Raw genomic sequence first — 24,631 nt, forward strand, 5'->3', positions numbered from 1 at the left:
GTATTTTTTCACACCCTAAGCAGAATTTCTGAGGTCCAGTTAAATTCCTTTAAGGGTTTTATTAAACACCTTAGGGTATTTAAAAACACCCCATGTACTAGGGTATTTATAAATACCCTAAATATGGGGTGCGAATTTGTACCTAAAAGGGTGCGTCTCCTGTGGGGGAAGAAAACACCTTTAAAGGTGCGTTTCCGACCCCTTTTTTTTTACAGTGTATGGAGAATAACATATTTGTAGTGTAGTGGTTATCGCATCCGCCTCACTCCCGGAAGGCCACAGGTTCGAAACCACCAAGATATTTTTTTTTTTGCTTGGGATATGTAAAGACCTATATAATTATCCGAACATTTGTTTCAAGGTCCCATTATTTACATCCCCGTATCTATGGTAGAACCAGATTTACGAGCCAGCAAAGTATAGTCTAATGGATTTCCTTTGGAGGGGCTTGTTTGTTTACGTTTTTCTTATTAACTTGGCCCCTGTTTGTCGTAGCCCAAGGTTTTTAGTATGGTTAGATGGGGGACAAATTGCACTATAACATACTCAAAGGACATCCCCGTATCTCTACTAGAACCAGAGTTACGAGCCTCCAAAGTTGGGTCAGATGCTTTTCCTATGGAGGGGTTGTTTGTTTACGTTTTGCTTAATTACTTGGCTCCTGTTTGTCGTAGCCCAAAGTTTTTAGTATGGTTAGATGGGGGACAAATTTCACTATAACATACTCAAAGGACATCCCCGTATCTCTACTAGAACCAGAGTTACGAGCCTCCAAAGTTGGGTCTAATGCTATTCCTATGGAAGGAGTTGTTTGTTTACTTTTTCCTTAATTACTCGGCCTGTATTCTCGGTCACCCATAATAACATATCTGTAGTGCAGTGGTTATCACATCCGCCTCAATCCCGGAAGGCCACGGGTTCGAAACTGCGAAGTTCTTTTTTTTTCTTTCGCTTGGGATATGTAAAGACCTTTATAATTATCCGAACATTTGTGTCAAGGTCACATTATTTACATCCCCGTATCTCTGGTAGAACCAGAGTTCCTTGCCTCCAAAATTTAGTTTAATGCATTTCCTATGGAGGAGTTTGTTTCTTTACGTTTTGCTTAAGTACTCGGCCCCTGTTTGTCGTAGCCCAAAGTTTTTAGTATGGTTAGATGTTGGACAAATTGGGCTATAACATACTCAAAGGACATCCCCGTATCTCTAGTAGAAAAAGAGTTACGAGCCTGCAAAGTTTATTTTCAAGAATCAAACGTAAACTCCTAACAATAAGTGAGACAAAAAATAAGTTGACGACGATATTGAGGTAGCCTCAAGTTTAAACTATCCTTGTATGGGGAGAAAAGAGTACTATAACATATCCAAAGGAGATCCCCTTGTCTCTAATAGAACGAGTGTTATGAGCCTACAAAGTTCAGTGTTAAAATCATAAGTAACATAATAACAATAAGTGAGACGATACTATACGTTGACGAACATTTTGCTTAATATCTCGGCCCCTGTTTGTCGTAGCCCTATGTTCTTAGTATGGTTGGATGGGGGACAAATTGGACTATAACATAGCCAAAGAACATCCCCCTATGTGTAGTAGAACCAGAGTTACGAGCCTCTAAAGTTGGGTGTGACGCTATTTTTATGGCATGTTTTTGAACATTTCCATAATTACTCGGCCCCTGTTTGACGCAACCCCTAAACTTTGGTATAGTAGGATGGGGGACAAATTGGACCATAAAATACTCAAAGGACATCCCTCTATGTCTAGTAGAACCAGAGTTACGAGCCTCTAAATTTGGGTGTGACGCTATTTCTATGGCATGTTTTTGAATATTTCGCTAAATTTCTCGGCCCCTGTTTGACGCAACCCCACACCTTTGGTATAGTAAGATGGGGGACAAATTGGACGATAACATACTCAAAGGACATCCCCGTATCTCTACTAGACCCAGAGTTACGAGCCTCCAAAGTTGGGTCTAATGCTATTCCTATGGAGGGGTTGTTTGTTTACGTTTTGCTTAATTACTTGGCCCCTGTTTGTCGTAGCAATACGTTTTTAGTATGGTTAGATGGGGGACAAATTGGGCTATAACATACTCAAAGGACATCCCCGTATCTCTAGTAGAACCAGAGTTACGAGCCTGCAAAGTATAGTCTAATGCATTTCCTATGGAGGGGTCTGTTTGTTCACGTTTTGCTTAATTACTTGGCACCTGTTTTTTCAACTATGGAGAATAACATATTTGTAGTGTAGTGGTTATCGCATCCCCCTCACTCCCGGAAGGCCACAGGTTCGAAACCACCAAAATATTTTTTTTTTGCTTGGGATATGTAAAGACCTATATAATTATCCGAACATTTGTTTCAAGGTCCCATTATTTACATCCCCGTATCTCTGGTAGAACCAGATTTACGAGCCAGCAAAGTATAGTCTAATGGATTTCCTTTGGAGGGGCTTGTTTGTTTACGTTTTTCTTATTAACTTGGCCCCTGTTTGTCGTAGCCCAAGCTTTTAGTATGGTTAGATGGGGGACAAAATGCACTATAACATACTCAAAGGACATCCCCGTATCTCTACTAGAACCAGAGTTACGAGCCTCCAAAGTTGGGTCAGATGCTTTTCCTATGGAGGGGTTGTTTGTTTACGTTTTGCTTAATTACTTGGCTCCTGTTTGTCGTAGCCCAAAGTTTTTAGTATGGTTAGATGGGGGACAAATTGCGCTACAACTTGCTCAAAGGACATCCCCGTATCTCTACTAGAACCGGAGTTACGAGCCTCCAAAATTGGGTCAAATGCTTTTCCTATGGAGGGGTTGTTTGTTTACGTTTTGCTTAATTACTTGGCCCCTGTTTGTCGTAGCCCTAAGTTTATAGTATGGTTAGATGGGGGACAAATTGGGCTATAACATACTCAAAGGACATCCCCGTATCTCTACTAGAACCAGAGTTACGAGCCTGCAAAGTATAGTCTAATGCATTTCCTATGGAGGGGTCTGTTTGTTCACGTTTTGCTTAATTACTTGGCACCTGTTTTTTCAACGATGGAGAATAACATATTTGTAGTGTAGTGGTTATCGCATCCCCCTCACTCCCGGAAGGCCACAGGTTCGAAACCACCAAGATATTTTTTTTTTGCTTGGGATATGTAAAGACCTATATAATTATCCGAACATTTGTTTCAAGGTCCCATTATTTACATCCCCGTATCTCTGGTAGAACCAGATTTACGAGCCAGCAAAGTATAGTCTAATGGATTTCCTTTGGAGGGGCTTGTTTGTTTACGTTTTGCTTAATTACTTGGCTCCTGTTTGTCGTAGCCCAGAGTTTTTAGTATGGTTAGATGGGGGACAAATTGCGCTACAACTTGCTCAAAGGACATCCCCGTATCTCTACTAGAACCGGAGTTACGAGCCTCCAAAATTGGGTCAAATGCTTTTCCTATGGAGGGGTTGTTTGTTTACGTTTTGCTTAATTACTTGGCCCCTGTTTGTCGTAGCCCTAAGTTTTTAGTATGGTTAGATGGGGGACAAATTTCACTATAACATACTCAAAGGACATCCCCGTATCTCTACTAGAACCAGAGTTACGAGCCTCCAAAGTTGGGTCTAATGCTATTCCTATGGAAGGAGTTGTTTGTTTACTTTTTCCTTAATTACTCGGCCTTTATTCTCGGTCACCCATAATAACATATCTGTAGTGCAGTGGTTATCACATCCGCCTCAATCCCGGACGGCCACGGGTTCGAAACCGCGAAGTTCTTTTTTTTTTTCGCTTGGGATATGTAAAGACCTTTATAATTATCCGAACATTTGTGTCAAGGTCACATTATTTACATCCCCGTATCTCTGGTAGAACCAGAGTTCCTTGCCTCCAAAATTTAGTTTAATGCATTTCCTATGGAGGAGTTTGTTTCTTTACGTTTTGCTTAAGTACTCGGCCCCTGTTTGTCGTAGCCCAAAGTTTTTAGTATGGTTAGATGTTGGACAAATTGGGCTATAACATACTCAAAGGACATCCCCGTATCTCTAGTAGAAAAAGAGTTACGAGCCTGCAAAGTTTATTTTCAAGAATCAAACGTAAACTCCTAACAAAAAGTGAGACAAAAAATAAGTTGACGACGATATTGAGGTAGCCTGAAGTTTAAACTATCCTTGTATGGGGAGAAAAGAGTACTATAACATATCCAAAGGAGATCCCCTTGTCTCTAATAGAACGAGTGTTATGAGCCTACAAAGTTCAGTGTTAAAATCATAAGTAGCATAATAACAATAAGTGAGACGATACTATACGTTGACGAACATTTTGCTTAATATCTCGGCCCCTGTTTGTCGTAGCCCTATGTTCTTAGTATGGTTGGATGGGGGACAAATTGGACTACAACATAGCCAAAGGACATCCCCCTATGTGTAGTAGAACCAGAGTTACGAGCCTCTAAAGTTGGGTGTGACGCTATTTTTATGGCATGTTTTTGAACATTTCCCTTAATTACTCGGCCCCTGTTTGACGCAACCCCTAAACTTTGGTATAGTAGGATGGGGGACAAATTGTACCATAAAATACTCAAAGGACATCTCCCTATGTCTAGTAGAACCAGAGTTACGAGCCTCTAAATTTGGGTGTGACGCTATTTCTATGGCATGTTTTTGAATATTTCGCTAAATTTCTCGGCCCCTGTTTGACGCAACCCCACACCTTTGGTATAGTAAGATGGGGGACAAATTGGACGATAACATACTCAAAGGACATCCCCGTATCTCTACTAGACCCAAGAGTTACGAGCCTCCAAAGTTGGGTCTAATGCTATTCCTATGGAGGGGTTGTTTGTTTACGTTTTGCTTAATTACTTGGCCCCTGTTTGTCGTAGCAATACGTTTTTAGTATGGTTAGATGGGGGACAAAATGCACTATAACATACTCAAAGGACATCCCCGTATCTCTACTAGAACCAGAGTTACGAGCCTCCAAAGTTGGGTCAGATGCTTTTCCTATGGAGGGGTTGTTTGTTTACGTTTTGCTTAATTACTTGGCTCCTGTTTGTCGTAGCCCAAAGTTTTTAGTATGGTTAGATGGGGGACAAATTGCGCTACAACTTGCTCAAAGGACATCCCCGTATCTCTACCAGAACCGGAGTTACGAGCCTCCAAAATTGGGTCAAATGCTTTTCCTATGGAGGGGTTGTTTGTTTACGTTTTGCTTAATTACTTGGCCCCTGTTTGTCGTAGCCCTAAGTTTTTAGTATGGTTAGATGGGGGACAAATTGGGCTATAACATACTCAAAGGACATCCCCGTATCTCTAGTAGAACCAGAGTTACGAGCCTGCAAAGTATAGTCTAATGCATTTCCTATGGAGGGGTCTGTTTGTTCACGTTTTGCTTAATTACTTGGCACCTGTTTTTTCAACTATGGAAAATAACATACTTGTAGTGTAGTGGTTATCGCATCCGCCTCACTCCCGGATGGCCACAGGTTCGAAACCACCAAGATATTTTTTTTTTGCTTGGGATATGTAAAGACCTATATAATTATCCGAACATTTGTTTCAAGGTCCCATTATTTACATCCCCGTATCTCTGGTAGAACCAGATTTACGAGCCAGCAAAGTATAGTCTAATGGATTTCCTTTGGAGGGGCTTGTTTGTTTACGTTTTTCTTATTAACTTGGCCCCTGTTTGTCGTAGCCCAAAGTTTTTAGTATGGTTAGATGGGGGAAAAATTGCACTATAACATACTCAAAGGACATCCCCGTATCTCTACTAGAACCAGAGTTACGAGCCTCCAAAGTTGGGTCAGATGCTTTTCCTATGGAGGGGTTGTTTGTTTACGTTTTGCTTAATTACTTGGCTCCTGTTTGTCGTAGCCCAAAGTTTTTAGTATGGTTAGATGGGGGACAAATTGCGCTACAACTTGCTCAAAGGACATCCCCGTATCTCTACTAGAACCGGAGTTACGAGCCTCCAAAATTGGGTCAAATGCTTTTCCTATGGAGGGGTTGTTTGTTTACGTTTTGCTTAATTACTTGGCCCCTGTTTGTCGTAGCCCTAAGTTTTTAGTATGGTTAGATGGGGGACAAATTTCACTATAACATACTCAAAGGACATCCCCGTATCTCTACTAGAACCAGAGTTACGAGCCTCCAAAGTTGGGTCTAATGCTATTCCTATGGAAGGAGTTGTTTGTTTACTTTTTCCTTAATTACTCGGCCTGTATTCTCGGTCACCCATAATATCATATCTGTAGTGCAGTGGTTATCACATCCGCCTCAATCCCGGAAGGCCACAGGTTCGAAACCGCGAAGTTCTTTTTTTTTTTCGCTTGGGATATGTAAAGACCTTTATAATTATCCGAACATTTGTGTCAAGGTCACATTATTTACATCCCCGTATCTCTGGTAGAAACAGAGTTCCTTGCCTCCAAAATTTAGTTTAATGCATTTCCTATGGAGGAGTTTGTTTCTTTACGTTTTGCTTAAGTACTCGGCCCCTGTTTGTCGTAGCCCAAAGTTTTTAGTATGGTTAGATGTTGGACAAATTGGGCTATAACATACTCAAAGGACATCCCCGTATCTCTAGTAGAAAAAGAGTTACGAGCCTGCAAAGTTTATTTTCAAGAATCAAAAGTAAACTCCTAACAATAAGTGAGACAAAAAATAAGTTGACGACGATATTGAGGTAGCCTCAAGTTTAAACTATCCTTGTATGGGGAGAAAAGAGTACTATAACATATCCAAAGGAGATCCCCTTGTCTCTAATAGAACGAGTGTTATGAGCCTACAAAGTTCAGTGTTAAAATCATAAGTAACATAATAAAAATAAGTGAGACGATACCATACGTTGACGAACATTTTGCTTAATATCTCGGCCCCTGTTTGTCGTAGCCCTATGTTCTTAGTATGGTTGGATGGGGGACAAATTGGACTATAACATAGCCAAAAAACATCCCCCTATGTGTAGTAGAACCAGAGATACGAGCCTCTAAAGTTGGGTGTGACGCTATTTTTATGGCATGTTTTTGAACATTTCCCTTAATTACTCGGCCCCTGTTTGACGCAACCCCTAACCTTTGGTATAGTAGAATGGGGGACAAATTGGACCATAAAATACTCAAAGGACATCCCCCTATGTCTAGTAGAACCAGAGTTACGAGCCTCTAAATTTGGGTGTGACGCTATTTCCATGGCAAGTTTTTGAATATTTCGCTAAATTTCTCGGCCCCTGTTTGACGCAACCCCACACCTTTGGTATAGTAAGATGGGGGACAAATTGGACGATAACATACTCAAAGGACATCCCCGTATCTCTACTAGAACCAGAGTTACGAGCCTCCAAAGTTGGGTCTAATGCTATTCCTATGGAGGGGTTGTTTGTTTACGTTTTGCTTAATTACTTGGCCCCTGTTTGTCGTAGCCCAAAGTTTTTAGTATGGTTAGATGGGGGACAAATTGCACTACAACTTGCTCAAAGGACATCCCCGTATCTCTACTAGAACCGGAGTTACGAGCCTCCAAAATTGGGTCAAATGCTTTTCCTATGGAGGGGTTGTTTGTTTACGTTTTTCTTAATTACTTGGCCCCTGTTTGTCGTAGCAATACGTTTTTAGTATGGTTAGATGGGGGACAAATTGGGCTATAACATACTCAAAGGACATCCCCGTATCTCTAGTAGAACCAGAGTTACGAGCCTGCAAAGTATAGTCTAATGCATTTCCTATGGAGGGGTCTGTTTGTTCACGTTTTGCTTAATTACTTGGCAACTGTTTTTTCAACTATGGAGAATAACATATTTGTAGTGTAGTGGTTATCGCATCCGCCTCACTCCCGGAAGGCCACAGGTTCGAAACCACCAAGATATTTTTTTTTGCTTGGGATATATAAAGACCTATATAATTATCCGAACATTTGTTTCAAGGTCCCATTATTTACATCCCCGTATCTCTGGTAGAACCAGATTTACGAGCCAGCAAAGTATAGTCTAATGGATTTCCTTTGGAGGGGCTTGTTTGTTTACGTTTTTCTTATTAACTTGGCCCCTGTTTGTCGTAGCCCAAAGTTTTTAGTATGGTTAGATGGGGGACAAATTGCACTATAACATACTCAAAGGACATCCCCGTATCTCTACTAGAACCAGAGTTACGAGCCTCCAAAGTTGGGTCAGATGCTTTTCCTATGGAGGGGTTGTTTGTTTACGTTTTGCTTAATTACTTGGCTCCTGTTTGTCGTAGCCCAAAGTTTTTAGTATGGTTAGATGGGGGACAAATTGCGCTACAACTTGCTCAAAGGACATCCCCGTGTCTCTACTAGAACCGGAGTTACGAGCCTCCAAAATTGGGTCAAATGCTTTTCCTATGGAGGGGTTGTTTGTTTACGTTTTGCTTAATTACTTGGCCCCTGTTTGTCGTAGCCCTAAGTTTTTAGTATGGTTAGATGGGGGAAAAATTTCACTATAACATACTCAAAGGACATCCCCGTATCTCTACTAGAACCAGAGTTACGAGCCTCCAAAGTTGGGTCTAATGCTATTCCTATGGAAGGAGTTGTTTGTTTACTTTTTCCTTAATTACTCGGCCTGTATTCTCGGTCACCCATAATAACATATCTGTAGTGCAGTGGTTATCACATCCGCCTCAATCCCGGAAGGCCACGGGTTCGAAACCGCGAAGTTCTTTTTTTTTTGCTTGGGATATGTAAAGACCTATATAATTATCCGAACATTTGTTTCAAGGTCCCATTATTTACATCCCCGTATCTCTGGTAGAACCAGATTTACGAGCCAGCAAAGTATAGTCTAATGGATTTCCTTTGGAGGGGTTTGTTTGTTTACGTTTTTCTTATTAACTTGGCCCCTGTTTGTCGTAGCCCAAAGTTTTTAGTATGGTTAGATGGGGGACAAATTGCACTATAACATACTCAAAGGACATCCCCGTATCTCTAGTAAAACCAGAGTTACGAGCCTCCAAATTTGGGTCAAATGCTTTTCCTATGGAAGGGTTGTTTGTTTACGTTTTGCTTAATTACTTGGCCCCTGTTTGTCGTAGCCCAAAGTTTTTAGAATGGTTAGATGGGGGACAAATTGCACTACAACTTGCTCAAAGGACATCCCCGTATCTCTACTAGAACCGGAGTTACGAGCCTCCAAAATTGGGTCAAATGCTTTTCCTATGGAGGGGTTGTTTGTTTACGTTTTTCTTAATTACTTGGCCCCTGTTTGTCGTAGCAATACGTTTTTAGTATGGTTAGATGGGGGACAAATTGGGCTATAACATACTCAAAGGACATCCCCGTATCTCTAGTAGAACCAGAGTTACGAGCCTGCAAAGTATAGTCTAATGCATTTCCTATGGAGGGGTCTGTTTGTTCACTTTTTGCTTAATTACTTGGCAACTGTTTTTTCAACTATGGAGAATAACATATTTGTAGTGTAGTGGTTATCGCATCCGCCTCACTCCCGGAAGGCCACAGGTTCGAAACCACCAAGATATTTTTTTTTTGCTTGGGATATGTAAAGACCTATATAATTATCCGAACATTTGTTTCAAGGTCCCATTATTTCCATCCCCGTATCTCTGGTAGAACCAGATTTACGAGCCAGCAAAGTATAGTCTAATGGATTTCCTTTGGAGGGGCTTGTTTGTTTACGTTTTTCTTATTAACTTGGCCCCTGTTTGTCGTAGCCCAAAGTTTTTAGTATGGTTAGATGGGGGACAAATTGCACTATAACATACTCAAAGGACATCCCCGTATCTCTACTAGAACCAGAGTTACGAGCCTCCAAAGTTGGGTCAGATGCTTTTCCTATGGAGGGGTTGTTTGTTTACGTTTTTCTTAATTACTTGGCCCCTGTTTGTCGTAGCAATACGTTTTTAGTATGGTTAGATGGGGGACAAATTGCGCTACAACTTGCTCAAAGGACATCCCCGTATCTCTACTAGAACCGGAGTTACGAGCCTCCAAAATTGGGTCAAATGCTTTTCCTATGGAGAGGTTGTTTGTTTACGTTTTGCTTAATTACTTGGCCCTTGTTTGTCGTAGCCCTAAGTTTTTAGTATGGTTAGATGGGGGACAAATTGCACTATAACATACTCAAAGGACATCCCCGTATCTCTACTAGAACCAGAGTTACGAGCCTCCAAAGTTGGGTCTAATGCTATTCCTATGGAAGGAGTTGTTTGTTTACTTTTTCCTTAATTACTCGTCCTGTATTCTCGGTCACTCATAATAACATATCTGTAGTGCAGTGGTTATCACATCCGCCTCAATCCCGGAAGGCCATAGGTTCGAAACCGCGAAGTTCTTTTTTTTCTTTCGCTTGGGATATGTAAAGACCTTTATAATTATCCGAACATTTGTGTCAAGGTCACATTATTTACATCCCCGTATCTCTGGTAGAACCAGAGTTCCTTGCCTCCAAAATTTAGTTTAATGCATTTCCTATGGAGGAGTTTGTTTCTTTACGTTTTGCTTAAGTACTCGGCCCCTGTTTGTCGTAGCCCAAAGTTTTTAGTATGGTTAGATGTTGGACAAATTGGGCTATAACATACTCAAAGGACATCCCCGTATCTCTAGTAGAAAAAGAGTTACGAGCATGCAAAGTTTATTTTCAAGAATCAAAAGTAAACTCCTAACAATAAGTGAGACAAAAAATAAGTTGACGACGATATTGAGGTAGCCTCAAGTTTAAACTATCCTTGTATGGGGAGAAAAGAGTACTATAACATATCCAAAGGAGATCCCCTTGTCTCTAATAGAACGAGTGTTATGAGCCTACAAAGTTCAGTGTTAAAATCATAAGTAACATAATAAAAATAAGTGAGACGATACCATACGTTGACGAACATTTTGCTTAATATCTCGGCCCCTGTTTGTCGTAGCCCTATGTTCTTAGTATGGTTGGATGGGGGACAAATTGGACTATAACATAGCCAAAAAACATCCCCCTATGTGTAGTAGAACCAGAGTTACGAGCCTCTAAAGTTGGGTGTGACGCTATTTTTATGGCATGTTTTTGAACATTTCCCTTAATTACTCGGCCCCTGTTTGACGCAACCCCTAACCTTTGGTATAGTAGAATGGGGGACAAATTGGACCATAAAATACTCAAAGGACATCCCCCTATGTCTAGTAGAACCAGAGTTACGAGCCTCTAAATTTGGGTGTGACGCTATTTCTATGGCAAGTTTTTGAATATTTCGCTAAATTTCTCGGCCCCTGTTTGACGCAACCCCACACCTTTGGTATAGTAAGATGGGGGACAAATTGGACGATAACATACTCAAAGGACATCCCCGTATCTCTACTAGAACCAGAGTTACGAGCCTCCAAAGTTGGGTCTAATGCTATTCCTATGGAGGGGTTGTTTGTTTACGTTTTGCTTATTTACCCGGCCCCTGTTTTTCGTGGCCAAAGTTTTTAGTATGGTTAGATGGGGGACAAATGGGACTATAACATACTCAATGCACATCGCCATACCTCTAGTAAAACCAGAGTTGCGAGCCTGCAAATTATAGTCTAATGCATTTCCTATGGAGGGGTTTGTTTGTTTACGTTTTGCTTAAGTACTTGGCCCCTGTTTGTCGTAGCCCAAAGTTTTTAGTATGGTTAGATGTGGGACAAATTGGACTATAACATACTCAAAGGACATCTCCGTATCTCTAGTAGAAACAGAGTTACGAGCCTGCAAAGTATAGTCTAATGCATTTCCTATGAAGGGGTCTGTTTGTTCACATTTTGCTTAATTACCTGGCCCTTTTTTTCGATCACGAACAATCACATATCTGTAGTGTAGTGGTTATCGCATCCTCCTTACTCCCGGAAGGCCACAGGTTCGAACCCGAGAAGTCTTTTTTTTTTACTAGGGATATGTAAAGACCTTTATAATTATCCGAATATTTGTGTCAAGGTGACATTATTTACACCCTCGTATCTCTGGTAGAACCAGAGTTACAAGCCTACAAGTTTAGTCTAAAGCTATTCCTATGGAGGGTATGGTCATGAACATTTTCCACAATTACTCGGCTCCTGTTTACTCGATGCCCACGTTTTTAGTATGGTTGGATGGGGGGAAATAGGGCTATAACATAATCAAAGCACATCCCCGTATCTCTAGTGGAACCAGAGTTACAGGCCTACAAAATATAGTGCGAAAAACTATAAGTGAGACACTACCCCAAGTGGAGCATTTGGCTTAATTACTCGGCTCCTATTTTCTCGATGCCCACGTTTTTAGTATGGTTGGATGGGAGGCAAATAGGGCTATAACATAATCAAAGGACATCCCCGTATCTCTAGTAGAACCAGAGTATAGGCCTACAAAGTTTAGTGCGAAAAATCATAAGTTACATTCTAACTATGAGTGAGACGCTACCCCAAGTTAAACATTTTGCTTAATTACTCGGCCCCTGCTTGTCGTAACCCCAAGTGTTTAGTGTTGTTGGATGGGGGGAAATTGGACTATAACATACTCAAAGGACGCCCGAGCATCTCTAATTTAGTGTAATGCTATTCCTATGGAGGGGGGTATGTTTGTGAGCATTTTGCTCTATTATTCGACCCCTGCTTGTCTTAACCCTATGTTAACAGCAGGAGAGCAAACAAAAAGGTGCATGATGATGAGCCTGGGAATAATCATGTTACATAGCAAAAGTATTAGGAGGATACAGAGTGTCATCCTTCTAGTATTATTCCCCTCTAATGTAACACATTGAAAATTTCTGAATTTGTCCCCATCTAGTGAGTTCTAGTCAGAGATATAGTAGATAAAACTACAGCCTACATTATCGATGGAGACCTACCCAATTGGCAGAATTGGTTTCAATAAAAGGGCCCTAGCGGGAAATCTATTTAAATCAAAGGACGTACAAACTACGACCGAAACTACAGCCCTCTAGGGGCGTAAATTTTATATACAACATCAAAAATATAGTGGACAGGCCTTAAGAATACGCTTTGGAAGCCACGTAGGACGTGGTAATCCCGTGAGCTGTGTGAACCTAGGATAAACACCCTTTAATTTAAGTAAAATCCGGCTTAATGAATGGAAAATTAATTTAATTTTAACTCGCTGGTCAAAATGATTCACAGTTTATTTATAATAAACTCATCTGGGTAATTATAAAAATAATCTATATATAATTGGTCCCCATATGCCTAAATTTTGCCCTTATAGGGGCGTAATTTTTGATTTCTTATTAAATTTAAAGTCCAAAAACAAAATTACAATTTTATTTCTTTAAATTTAGTGATGTTTTCATGGAAAAACACTGGAAGAGTGTAATCCACAGATCAGTATGCGACTATTTTTTCGACGCGCAAAGAAAAGCTTCAACACCTGATGACATTTCACCAATTATATCAACACCACATCATTACTTAATTAGTATTTATCGTTGTCAATTACATTTTGTGGCAGTAACTACATCAGAAGGTGGGTGAACCTTAACCGCGGGTGGTTTTCATGTTCTTGAAAAATTAAATTTTAAATATGTTGTTGTAGTTTCACCGTTATTTGTTGTTGAATTTCTTCACCGTGTTGTTGACACATTTGATGATTATTTTGGAGAATGTTCAGAGACGTTAATTAAGGAACATTACGTTGTGGTTTACGAAGTAAGCTTGATTGATTTTGAAGTCTTAATCTTTATCTCTTACAATTCTTTATTTCAACAAAGCTTTTAGATGAAATGCTCGATAATGGTTTCCCATTGGCCATGGAATCAAATATCTTGAAGGAGTTAATAAAACCACCAAATATTTTAAGGACAATTGCGAATACAGTGACTGGTAGAACCAATTTAAGTTTAACTTTGCCAACTGGCCAATTATCGAATATTCCTTGGAGAAGGACTGGTGTTAAATACGCAAACAATGAAGCGTACTTTGACGTTATCGAAGAAGTGGATGCCATTATTGATAAGAGTGGTTCTGTTGTAGTTGCAGAAATCCAGGGATATGTAAGTCACTTTTAACATCAATGTGTAGACATTGTCAAAGCTTCAAATGATTCATTAATTTAATTTGTCAATTAATTGTTTTTAATGTTTTCCAGATTGACTGTTGTATCAAGTTAAGTGGAATGCCAGATCTTAGTCTATCTTTCATAAATCCACGTTTATTTGATGATGTTAGTTTCCATCCATGTGTAAGGTACCGAAGATGGGAGGTAATTAATTGAAAAAATTAAAAATTCGTTACAGAATCATGGTTTATTTCTAATTTCATTAACAATACTTTAGTCAGAACGAATTCTATCATTTGTTCCACCTGATGGAAACTTTAGATTAATGTCTTATCACATTGGATCACAGAGGTGTGTCTGTGTGTTTGCCAAATTTTTTCGAGTAATTCCTGTAGATTTCTAACATGCATCTTCAATATTTCAGTGTTGTCGCCATTCCTCTTTATATTCGCGACCAAATGTCATTTAAAGAAATTGGTGGAGGTCGTATGGACATTACAGTGGGTCCCAAACAAACCATGGGGAAACCGGTATACAAAACATTGTTCGAAAGAATGAATTCAGACTATCATATAACGCAATCTTATGAATTTCTAATTGAGATTGAAAATGTGGTGCTTGAGATTCCAATGCCTAAGTCGGTCTTGAATGTGACATTAACACCAAGTCAAGGGAAGTACACTTTTGATCCAGTCAGTAAGATTATGGTATGGGAAATAGGCAGGATCGAAACAGGACGGTTACCCAACATCAGAGGAACTGTAAGTTTTGCGTGTGACTTTGCAAAATGGTTGACAGGATTGGTATGGTTCTTCTCTTTTAGATTAACCTCCAAACGGGTGCACCTCCAGTTGAGTCCAATCCAACAATATCAGTAAGATGTTTTAATGTATCATTTAGGATATTTAGATATTGTTGTTTTCTTGAAATAAATCTTGTATTTTTCGCAGTTGAAATTTTCCATCAATCAATTGGCACTTTCAGGTTTAAAAGTGAACCGCCTTGACATGTATGGTGAGGTGAGTCACGTGAGTGCACCTTTTACGCATTAAAGTGTAGTTTGGTGACTAGTATTGCTTGGTTTTTCTTCAAATGCGCACACAAAAGTTATTTACCGCTACCCATTTTTTTACAATTCTTTTTATTTCCAAAAATTACAGAAATACAAGCCATTCAAGGGAGTCAAATACATGACAAAAGCTGGAAGATTTCAAATCAGAACGTAGTGGGAAAGGGGGTGAATGGTAAAATAATTGAAACGACAAGAGGAAAAAAAATAGACCAAATTTATTCAATTTTTTCGGGGACAATTTCTCCGAGCCATTTCATGTATGCAGGGTTACCATGTTGAATCTACAAGTTTATCATAAAAATTAAGAAATTTTTATGCCTAGTTTTATTATTTATATAACTTCAAATAAAATGAGTAAAAGGACATACTGCAGTCGAAATTACTTCGCATACTTCGTAAGGATGATTTTGTCTAAGCAAAAGAAAAAAAATACTTTTCAATATGGTACTCTTTTGTTTTTGTTTTTGTTCATTTGATTAAAAGTAAAATAAAATTTCTATTTTTAATATGTGAATTTATTGTCTTTACCTGACGTAATTTGTTAATTCTTCCATTCTTGAGGTTCTAGTTTTAATAATCTTTGAAAAGATTTGTGGATTTAGCGTTCGATGTTCATTTTTGTTAGGGATGGTATGCCTGTTTGTTTTTATGTGGTAGAGGTGTGTTTTTACCGCATGTTTAGTAAATTAGAGGTACGCGAGTTATAGGATCCTCAGAGTTGCATGTGAGTGTTATTTGATTGATTCATTCATTAAAAGTATCAGGGGTACACCTTAGCAAGTATGTATGCCTGAACTGTATTATGATTTGTAATTTCTGACAATCATGTTACATAATTATAGGTTTAAAAACCAAAATTTTTCACCATGAGTGATTCCCCGTCCTTTTGAATCTCCCCTTTCCACTCGTAACTAAAACATAATCAAAACTCGTAAGTATCTAATGACACTTTCGAGTTTAACGTTAAAAGAGTTGTTGAAACGTAACTAACACTGAAGTAATTGTAGGAACAATATTTACACAAGCGGCCAGCTTAGTTTTCACGAGACCTCTATGAATAAACATTTATAAATAAATCCCCATTTAGCTATTAATTTTTACAAGAATAAATAATTGAAATATTGATTAAATTGCATACTCTGCTAAAGTTTTGGCTACATCTTCATTTGGAGTCGTAACGTAAGCTACAGAAAACGTTCCTTCTACACTTTGAACTGAGCTCATTTTTCTTAAGGCTTTGATACTTCCGTTAATTAAAAGAGAGAACTTTGGTCGTAACATAAACAATGAAGCTCCTAACTGGATTTATAATTAAAAGGAAACGGACTAGGATTTATTCTAAAGGAGTTTTTTTATTATTATTATTTTGGAAGTTCTTTACCACAATTGCAGATAAAAATAAGATTGCCTTACGCATAAATGTTCTAAAATCTTAACTACGATGAATGTTGTTGGTTTCAAAGGCAATAACTTAGTTTAAAACTAGCGCACTGAAGTCCTCAAGGGTTTCACCTTCCAGCAGACTACACCATTTATTACCGAAGATGGCAGCACTCACCTTTATGCGCGTTTTCCGAAGAATCCAAACACTGCTTGCTTTCTTACGGGATTTACAAACAGAGAAAAACACACAGGGGCGAGACCTCCATTGGGGTATTCTCCCTCGCGCCAAGAAGCAACGCCAGACGGAGCCCGAGTTCACCAAACCAACTCGCACTGCCTCAGTCGGAGCTTTTTGGTGAGACGGAAATACCCCAATGGCCGTTTTGCCCCTGTGTGTTTTTCTCTGTTTGTAATTTCCGAATTTGTCTATTATAGATGGTTTTCGGACTAGGAGGATGGATACCATTTACACCATGAGGGCCAGGCTACGTGGCGCACAAAGTGCAGTGCCAAGTAGCCTCGCCTCCTGTTCTAATCAGTATCAATCCTCCTAGTCTGAAAACTATCTCGAGACAAGTGGCGCTAGAATGGAGGGGGGGGGGGGAGATGACACTGAGCTACGAGATAGAAGGGTGTGACGTTTGCATACGTAGTACTGCCATTACTCTATTACCGAAGGTGGCAGCATTTATGTCAGTTCGCACTTTCCAAAGAATCCAAACACTACTTTCTTACGCGATTTAACTAATTTGTGGAATCATAGGCCTAAGCTTTCGGTATTTTATGAAGTGTACTTGGAGTCTTGGACACTTGGGTTGGGTTTTGCAGTGATTTCCTATACTGAAAACCCAGCCTTGAGTCTCTTCTTAGTTCAAACTACAAGGCTAGAAGATGGACACCTGACCCTTATTGAACCTAGCCAAACCTTACCTAAAGTAATCTAACACAAAATTAATACGTTAGGGGCCAGGTTGCCATCTTGCCCCAAATATAGTGTCCTTGCGAAGTTTACGAAGCCCAGCACTGCCAAGCTGTTTAATTATACTAACGATGTCAAAACGGTCACCAATAGTTGACTTATGAAACATTCTTGAACTTAAATTTTCCAATAATTGACTTGAAAACGCATAAAACGTTTATCAAAAGGTAACTTTGGAGTTGAAATAAGAAGGCAAATGGATTCCACATAATAAGTTCCAAAAGTTACGAGGCGGTTTAGGATCTTAATACACGTTCTAATATCTATGACCACGATGCCGGCTATTTTAAGCAGTTTTCATATTTGACGTGAAATGAAACCAAGGCTTATCAGCAACAAAGAATCTGGGGTCGAAGTCCAACTTTTCGACCTTGTTTCAATTGAACCCGAATAGGCCTAATTAAAAAAAACGTGCGTTTAACTACTTACAAAACAGTTTTCCTTCTTCTTTCTGTTGCTTTTTATGTTTATTTAACTTAATCCGACAAAAAAACCCGAATTAAAATTCACCTTAATTAATTCCGCTGCTTCCCCACGAAAAAATCCAACGAACTTTTCAGCTCAAAAATCCCAGCTTGAACGCTGATTGGTTCAATGTTCCTTTAACTTGGTTGGTTTAGGTTTAAAACAAGGAGCTGTGATACAGTAGAGACGAGAGTGGAAATCATAGATAGCCTCAAGTACTATAAAAATTCTGAATATGAAATGTAGTTCAGTTCAGTCTTTTAGAGTTTGGAGAGGAAAGTTATCTTGGATTTTCTTTTACGTCACGACTTCTATCTGATTTAAATATTAAAAATCACTTCCTGAGTAAGCAGACGTGTTTTGAATGCCAGTCGGTGATGGAGGTGGCCAGCGGCCGTTTAAAGGCTGTCAAAATTCTTAGTGTGATAAATAAATTTACCATATTTTTCGCAATTTTGTTAATATTTATTAATTTAAACACCGTCGCGGCTGACCCTTTATATTCGGACAGTGATCCCATTTTGCAATTAAACGTAACATCATTTTATCCAGCGGTTTTAGGGAAAAATACCGCTTTTGTCATAGAATTTTATAATAGTTGGTGCGGTCATTGCATCAGATATGCACCTGTTTGGAAAGCCATCGCTAGAGATTTACAAAGTAAGTAATTTAATATTAAACTCGTGTGGGTGTAGCCAGCCTTAATGACTATTTGAATTTAATTTTAAATGCCTATTGTGTTTACAGGTTGGCATGATGTTGTGGTGGTAGCTGCAATTGATTGTGCAATTGAAGAAAATTTTCCAAGATGCACTCATTATAGAATTCCACTTTTCCCAACAGTTAAGGTAGGAACATTAAATTTATTAATTAATTAGGTTTTATTTTATGTAATTAATTACGCGTAACTACTGTTTTAATACATATTTGGGGGGAAAGCCCTGACCTTTTTAAACCAGTTTATTTTTGAAATTGAGGGAAATTAGGTAAGGTTTTGAAAAGCATTTAATTAGAACCTTAATTGTCTTATATCTTTCAATAATTTATTGGTTTTTAGTTAATGTCATATATTTAATTAAAACAATATACATAGATAAATAAAAGCTCGTTACTCCTTATCTGTTAGCTATATATTAATGAACTTAATTTAAATGTTAGTTAAATTTTGTAGGTTTTAAATTTAAATACGTGAAATTAATTATGATTCTCAGCTGTTATAGTATTTCTTTTAAAAAAAATTCTAAACAAAACCACTTAAAATTACTGAACCATTTTTACCAATGCCCTTTGACCAAGAAGTGATATCTAGTTTATTAGGGAGAAGGTATAAGATGACTAAGTATTAGCGCGCCATAGTCCTGCAGTCCCCCTTTCAAAATACAAAGGGGGACGTAAAAGGAGGCGGGGCTATTTCGCTGCCTCTCCTCAGTCGGAAAATATGATTGTAATTTTCGTCATTCGCGTGGCGCTGCTGACGTGAGTTTTCAAGAACCAATGAGATGCTGGTTGTAATTTAGAGGCGGCGGGGATTAACTCTGGACCTACTATACGTTTGGACTGGAGATAAAGAGCTGGAAATATGGCGAATTTATACCTTCTCCCTAATAAACTAGATATCACTTCTTGCTTTGACCTATACCCTTAATGAAAATTTCATATCTTTAAGTAAAGTCCTTAAAAAAGCTAAGAAAAACAGAAATACAGTATTCATGTATAGTTATTGCTACTTTATTAAATTTAAAAACGACTTCTTAAGAACTTAGCTTTATCAGGTAAAATAAATTGCTAATTACTCAGTTTTTAATATAAGCACCCTTTAAAAAGCAATTACTATACAGGGTTCTATAAGGAATTTTGAGTCGTAAATCGTTTGCAATTAATGATTAGAGTGTTTTACGAATGACCCCTTAAGAAACTGAAAGAAATTAGCGACTTTTAATTTAATTAAGGAGGCGTTCTTAAAATACTCCAAGCATAACTTGTTTAGAGTGACCCCTCCATAAGCAGGGTTCGTACGGAACCTGGAAAACCTGGATAAGTCAGGAATATGAAAATTAGGGGAAAAAGTCAGGGATTTAAACGTTTTTCCTAAAGAGTCAGGGATATGTCAGGGATTTCGTTTAGTATATCAAACCATGCTTCGAGCAATGAAAAATATGGTGCCGGTGTGGGGAAGTGGACTCTGGTAAACACCTTAAAATGGTCAGGGATATTGCCAAAATTTGGTCAGGGATAACCTGGAAAAGTCAGGGATTTTCAATATAAAAATTTCGTACGAAACCTGATAAGACAAAATGCCACTGAAGGTTTAAATTCGGAATTACACTGTACATCGGTCCTACGACCCTTTTTTGGAATATTACCCTGTATATCTGAAAGAACTCTTAAACCACATATTTAGTTTCTATGGACAAATTTGACCAAAGATGATATAGGAGAAGTAACATCGCATGATGACGATATCAGTGTGGTTAGACACCACTTGATAGATTTTCTCGAACATAATTGGAAAACTGCTCCTCCTGCCTTCCCATATCTTTTAGAAAGAGGGTACATTTGTTAATTTAAATTAAATTAAATTACTACCTCGTGCCCTTAAAAATAATTAATTTTAATTAATAATAGTGAAAATTCTATTAATGAACTATGGGCAAATCTTCCAAAACCTATCACGGAGGTTTTTCTAGTGTTGGAAACCAGTACTTCATATATTGGAAAAGAGGTAGATGTTATAATTAAAAGTTATGGGGGTTACAACAAAAGTGTATGGATATAAAAACATAAAGTACACTTCATTAACTATTCCCTGACATGTAAAATGAGAATCGAACTACCCTTCGCTCAACCGCCTACGTCATAGGTTTGTAGAAAGTAGTACATGATGCTGGCGATCCAAACGTTAATTTTCAGTACTAGAGCTAGCATCTGCTATTTTATGAGCCTATTCACGGCTTGTTCCCTGTACCACGGTCGGGAAGGTAATCATCCGCAGAGGGGGGTCGACACTATAGAGTAGTGTCGGTAGAGAGGGGAGTAGACTGTTTATTCCTCCCTCTAGGCGCGCTTTTGTAAGAGGGGATACTGTACGCGCCTGGTAGGGGGGATGACACTGAGCTAGAGCTAGATGTCAGTTCTACGTATGCAAACGTCATACCCTTCTATCTCTTAGCTAAGTGTCATCCCCCCTACCAGGCGCGTACAGTATCCCTTCTTACAAAAGCGCGCCTAGAAGGAGGGATACACAGTCTACTCCCCCCTCTACCGACACTACTCTATGGTATGACGTTTGCGTAGTAGAACTGACATTACTCTATTCTGGGCTAAAGGGGGGGGGGCTTCTCATATTACACGGTGCGAGCAAGTTTCAAAGAACGAAGTGCACTTTTGGTTTTTATATCTATACACTCTTGGTAATAACATAAATTAGTTGAGCAATATATTGTAAGGAAAATATAAACTCCAGCTGCTCTACGCGTCCCACAACAGCACAGCGTAGTAGAAGTGGAGAGACATATTTGAACAATGGGGTTTATATTCCCTTTGTCTATTTAATTACAGACCATAATTAACCAATTAGTATATGTGTAGGTCATCTTAGACACTTCAGCCTTTAAAAATGTAACTGTCATCAGAGTTACTAATAACACCGATAAATTAATTGAAGAATTGCACAAACGTTCGACAATTCCCACAGTTCCAGCTCTACTTCTACTTAATCGAAATGGAAATGTGAAAACCATAGCTCTGTAAGAGACTTACTTCCTTTTTTTATTTGTTTCGTTTGTGGGGTTAGTTAGGCCAAGGGGCTGATCACTCTAAGATTCCGAATTACGCGTTAATTCTTTTAGTACACTACAGACTAAGGCATGTCAATTCAATTAAGTGACTGGCCCCTCGGTTTAGAAATAATAGTCCGAAAAAAAATTGAATTGTGGCATCAGGCCAGCTATGAAAAAAAAAGAATCATTGGGGCAAATTAAATATTTTTAGAAAATAAAATCAGTGGTGCGACAAAGGAAATTTGCATAAAGCAATAAAATTCATTCAAGCAACCATTTAAATTTGTAGGGCAAGTTCAATGGAAACTGCTAGGGCAGAATTAACAGGGAAGATTTTAGGATATATTGGTAAATCACCTGTTATTGCTGGTGAAGGTGCAACAACTGTATCTGAATCTGAAATCGCACCATCGTCTGATAGCAGTGTATCTTCTATAAGGTTTGTGATAAATTATTGCAGGCCATTAGGGATAAATATTTAAAATTAAAATTAAAATAAATTAAATAGCCCGTCAAAAGATGATAAAGTTAACTTGATTGATTTACAAAATACAATTCACTACTTATTGATGCAAGAAGTTGGCATGAAAGCTGTATTAGTTGAAGATGATCTATCGGCTTTTAAAGCCTTCTTAGCGGCACTTACGAAAGTAACTAGTCTTTTCCATAATTTGTTTCATTGGTAGTTTTAATCCTAGTATTTATCGTGAATTTTTAATTTTGTCAAATTATTTTTATTCATTAAAAATCTTGATTAAAAAATTTTGATTACACTTATAATAAGACTTTTCCTGGCAATGAACCTACTATGACCTTTCTAAGACAACTCTATGATTGGGTATCCAAAAATACTGTATCGTTGCAAATAAACGATATGTACAACTTTATAAAGACAGTACAGGTATATTGTCACCTCGGGTAAAACATAGAAGCGACTACACGAGGAATTTTTTTTTTTTTTTGGTGCCATGATCCCGGGAGTACGTTGGTGACGTCACCATGCATGGCCCAAAACATTCCTTATGTACTTGGCTTTTGCTTTTATGTTTTCCTGAGTATACCCACGCATATATGCAATCGCAATTTGAAATATGATCTTCATTAGAAAAAAGATGAAGTTGAATTACCACCGATGCAAAATTGGGTGCATTGCAAAGGCAGTAAATCGGGGTATCGTGGATATCCATGTGGTTTATGGACTCTTTTTCATACTATGACTGTTCAAGCTTATAACAAGTACCTAACTGGTAGGAAATTAGGAATTGAATGCCCAGATTCAAATATAATATCAAGAAGTGATATCTAGTTTATTAGGGAGAAGGTATAAATTCCCCACAGTTCTAGCTTTATCTCCAGTCCAAACGTATAGTAGGTCCGGAGTTAATCCCCGCCGCCTCTAAATTACAACCAGCATCTCATTGGTTCTTGAAAACTCACGTCAGCGTGGCGACGCGAATGACGAAAATTACTCTTATTTTCCGACTGAGGAGAGGCTGCGAAATAACCCGGCGCCTCCTTTTACGTCCCCCCCTTGTATTTTGAAAGGGGGACTGCAGGGACTATGGCGCGCGAATACTTAGGCATCTTATACCTTCTCCCTAATAAACTAGATATCGCTTCTTGATAATATTCAAAAAATGTACAACTATCTTTTTTAGGCGAAATGGTAAACCCGCAACAAGTTTTAACTTCAATTAAAGGCTACGTTCTGCATTTCTTTTCTTGCGGTGATTGTGTCAAACATTTTAAAACAATGTCCATGGATATGGAGAGTCAACTTAGACACCCGAATGATACCGTTATATGGCTTTGGAATGCTCATAATAAAGTTAATAAACGGTTGTTCGGGGACAGAACTGAAGACCCTTTGCACCCAAAGGTAATTATATTTCAATTTTACCGCAAGAATCCAAACCAAAATCAAACTTCAACCTCTTTATTCCCAAAATCCAACTCACCTACAGATTCAATTCCCACCTAAATCAATTTGCGCTCAATGCTACCAAAGATTAGCAGTTAGAAACGAAAATTCCGCGCCTTTATGGAATATGACTGGCGTGTTATCATTCCTACGAAAATTCTATTCCGATATTAAAATCGATACCCCTTATGTTCTTAATCGCGATATCGATATCGGTTCGAGAAATTTAAATATTGAGAAGAAAGATAGTTCCTTTTATATTCAAAACGTGCGATTTTTCAACAAAACCGATATTAGTTTATGCTTAATACTTTACATATCCTCAGCTATACTACTTTTATTGGTTTATTTCGTTATTATGATTCGTAGACGTAAACGAAAGAAGGTTAAATATCCCGGAGTTTAAAAATTAAAAATCAGATCATAATTTATGATAATTTTTGTTTCTTGTGATTAATAATTTAATATATATAAAAATGCGTAGTTATTTTTGTATATTTCCGAAAAGGCATACCTAATCCATAAAATGCAGTAAATCAAAGTGACAAAAGCTATACCTTAATTAGTTCCGCTAATTATGCCTTAATTAGTAATTAGGCTAATTAACTTAATGATGGTACAATAATATCTACTTCTAAAATTTAATTGCTTACCCCACAAAAACGAATGAATTAGTAATATATGAAATTATTTAGTTAATACTTAAGCTGACCCTTTTCCTTTTTATAGTTTAAATTATGTAAATTAATGATTTAATTAATTTAATTAATTAATACTTAAGGCCTTTTTATAGTTTAAATTATGTAAATTAATTATGATATAATGTAAGGAATAAGATCTTTATACTTCGCTGTGTGTTTGTACTTTGTAAATTTAAATGTTAAATTACTGTAAAAAAAATCAGCAAAAACAAATGCATTTCAATTGTGGACTTCCATTTTAAAGAAATAATACAAACAAATTTGCAGGTTATTAAACTCAATATATAGTATATTTTTTGACGAATTTGAGCCTGTGTGTACAAACTAAGAAACTAATTGGAAATAAATAAATAATAATAATAATAATGAATGAATGAACGAACTTGAT

The 24,631-nt window shown here is 38.1% G+C and overlaps 3 protein-coding genes across 5 annotated transcripts; 2 read left to right on the plus strand and 1 right to left on the minus strand.

The window, feature by feature from the left end:
- The first annotated feature begins 12,918 nt into the window (after nucleotides 1-12,918).
- On the plus strand, nucleotides 12,919-15,521 carry cm (AP-3 complex subunit carmine). Of its 2 annotated transcripts, none has more exons than XM_089869925.1 (11): nucleotides 12,919-13,093; nucleotides 13,228-13,412; nucleotides 13,482-13,594; nucleotides 13,657-13,938; nucleotides 14,034-14,147; nucleotides 14,221-14,294; nucleotides 14,368-14,473; nucleotides 14,546-14,704; nucleotides 14,767-14,817; nucleotides 14,894-14,971; nucleotides 15,104-15,521. In XM_089869925.1, the coding sequence occupies exons 1-11, from the start codon at nucleotides 13,059-13,061 to the stop codon at nucleotides 15,167-15,169; spliced, it is 1,263 nt and encodes a 420-aa protein (XP_089726051.1). In that variant the 5' UTR covers nucleotides 12,919-13,058; the 3' UTR covers nucleotides 15,170-15,521. The 2 variants fall into 2 exon arrangements, with proteins under 2 accessions (XP_089726051.1, XP_089726052.1); XM_089869926.1 differs by having other exon boundaries at nucleotides 14,894-14,962.
- Nucleotides 15,210-16,563, minus strand: LOC149690398 (protein CutA homolog). Of its 2 annotated transcripts, none has more exons than XM_089869937.1 (7): nucleotides 16,429-16,563; nucleotides 16,154-16,314; nucleotides 16,007-16,066; nucleotides 15,881-15,926; nucleotides 15,544-15,593; nucleotides 15,384-15,426; nucleotides 15,210-15,296 (listed from the first exon to the last, which is right to left on the minus strand). In XM_089869937.1, exons 2-7 carry the CDS (start codon nucleotides 16,294-16,296, stop codon nucleotides 15,231-15,233), a joined length of 408 nt encoding a protein of 135 aa, XP_089726063.1. In that variant the 5' UTR covers nucleotides 16,297-16,314; nucleotides 16,429-16,563; the 3' UTR covers nucleotides 15,210-15,230. The 2 variants fall into 2 exon arrangements, with proteins under 2 accessions (XP_089726063.1, XP_089726062.1); XM_089869936.1 differs by having other exon boundaries at nucleotides 16,397-16,555.
- A 1,596-nt stretch (nucleotides 16,564-18,159) lies between these two features.
- LOC149690399 (sulfhydryl oxidase 1-like) lies at nucleotides 18,160-24,617 on the plus strand. The gene is made up of 11 exons (XM_089869922.1): nucleotides 18,160-18,502; nucleotides 18,590-18,690; nucleotides 20,244-20,392; nucleotides 20,468-20,564; nucleotides 21,431-21,588; nucleotides 21,911-22,060; nucleotides 22,130-22,271; nucleotides 22,406-22,522; nucleotides 22,727-22,868; nucleotides 23,280-23,500; nucleotides 23,586-24,617. Exons 1-11 carry the CDS (start codon nucleotides 18,220-18,222, stop codon nucleotides 23,946-23,948), a joined length of 1,923 nt encoding a protein of 640 aa, XP_089726048.1. The 5' UTR covers nucleotides 18,160-18,219; the 3' UTR covers nucleotides 23,949-24,617.
- Nucleotides 24,618-24,631: the final 14 nt, after the last annotated feature.

Source organism: Phalangium opilio, unplaced genomic scaffold (assembly GCF_054372755.1).
Source record: "Phalangium opilio isolate 3A_F unplaced genomic scaffold, DU_Popi_V2 ptg000031l_1, whole genome shotgun sequence".
Lineage (NCBI taxonomy): Eukaryota > Metazoa > Arthropoda > Arachnida > Opiliones > Phalangiidae > Phalangium > Phalangium opilio.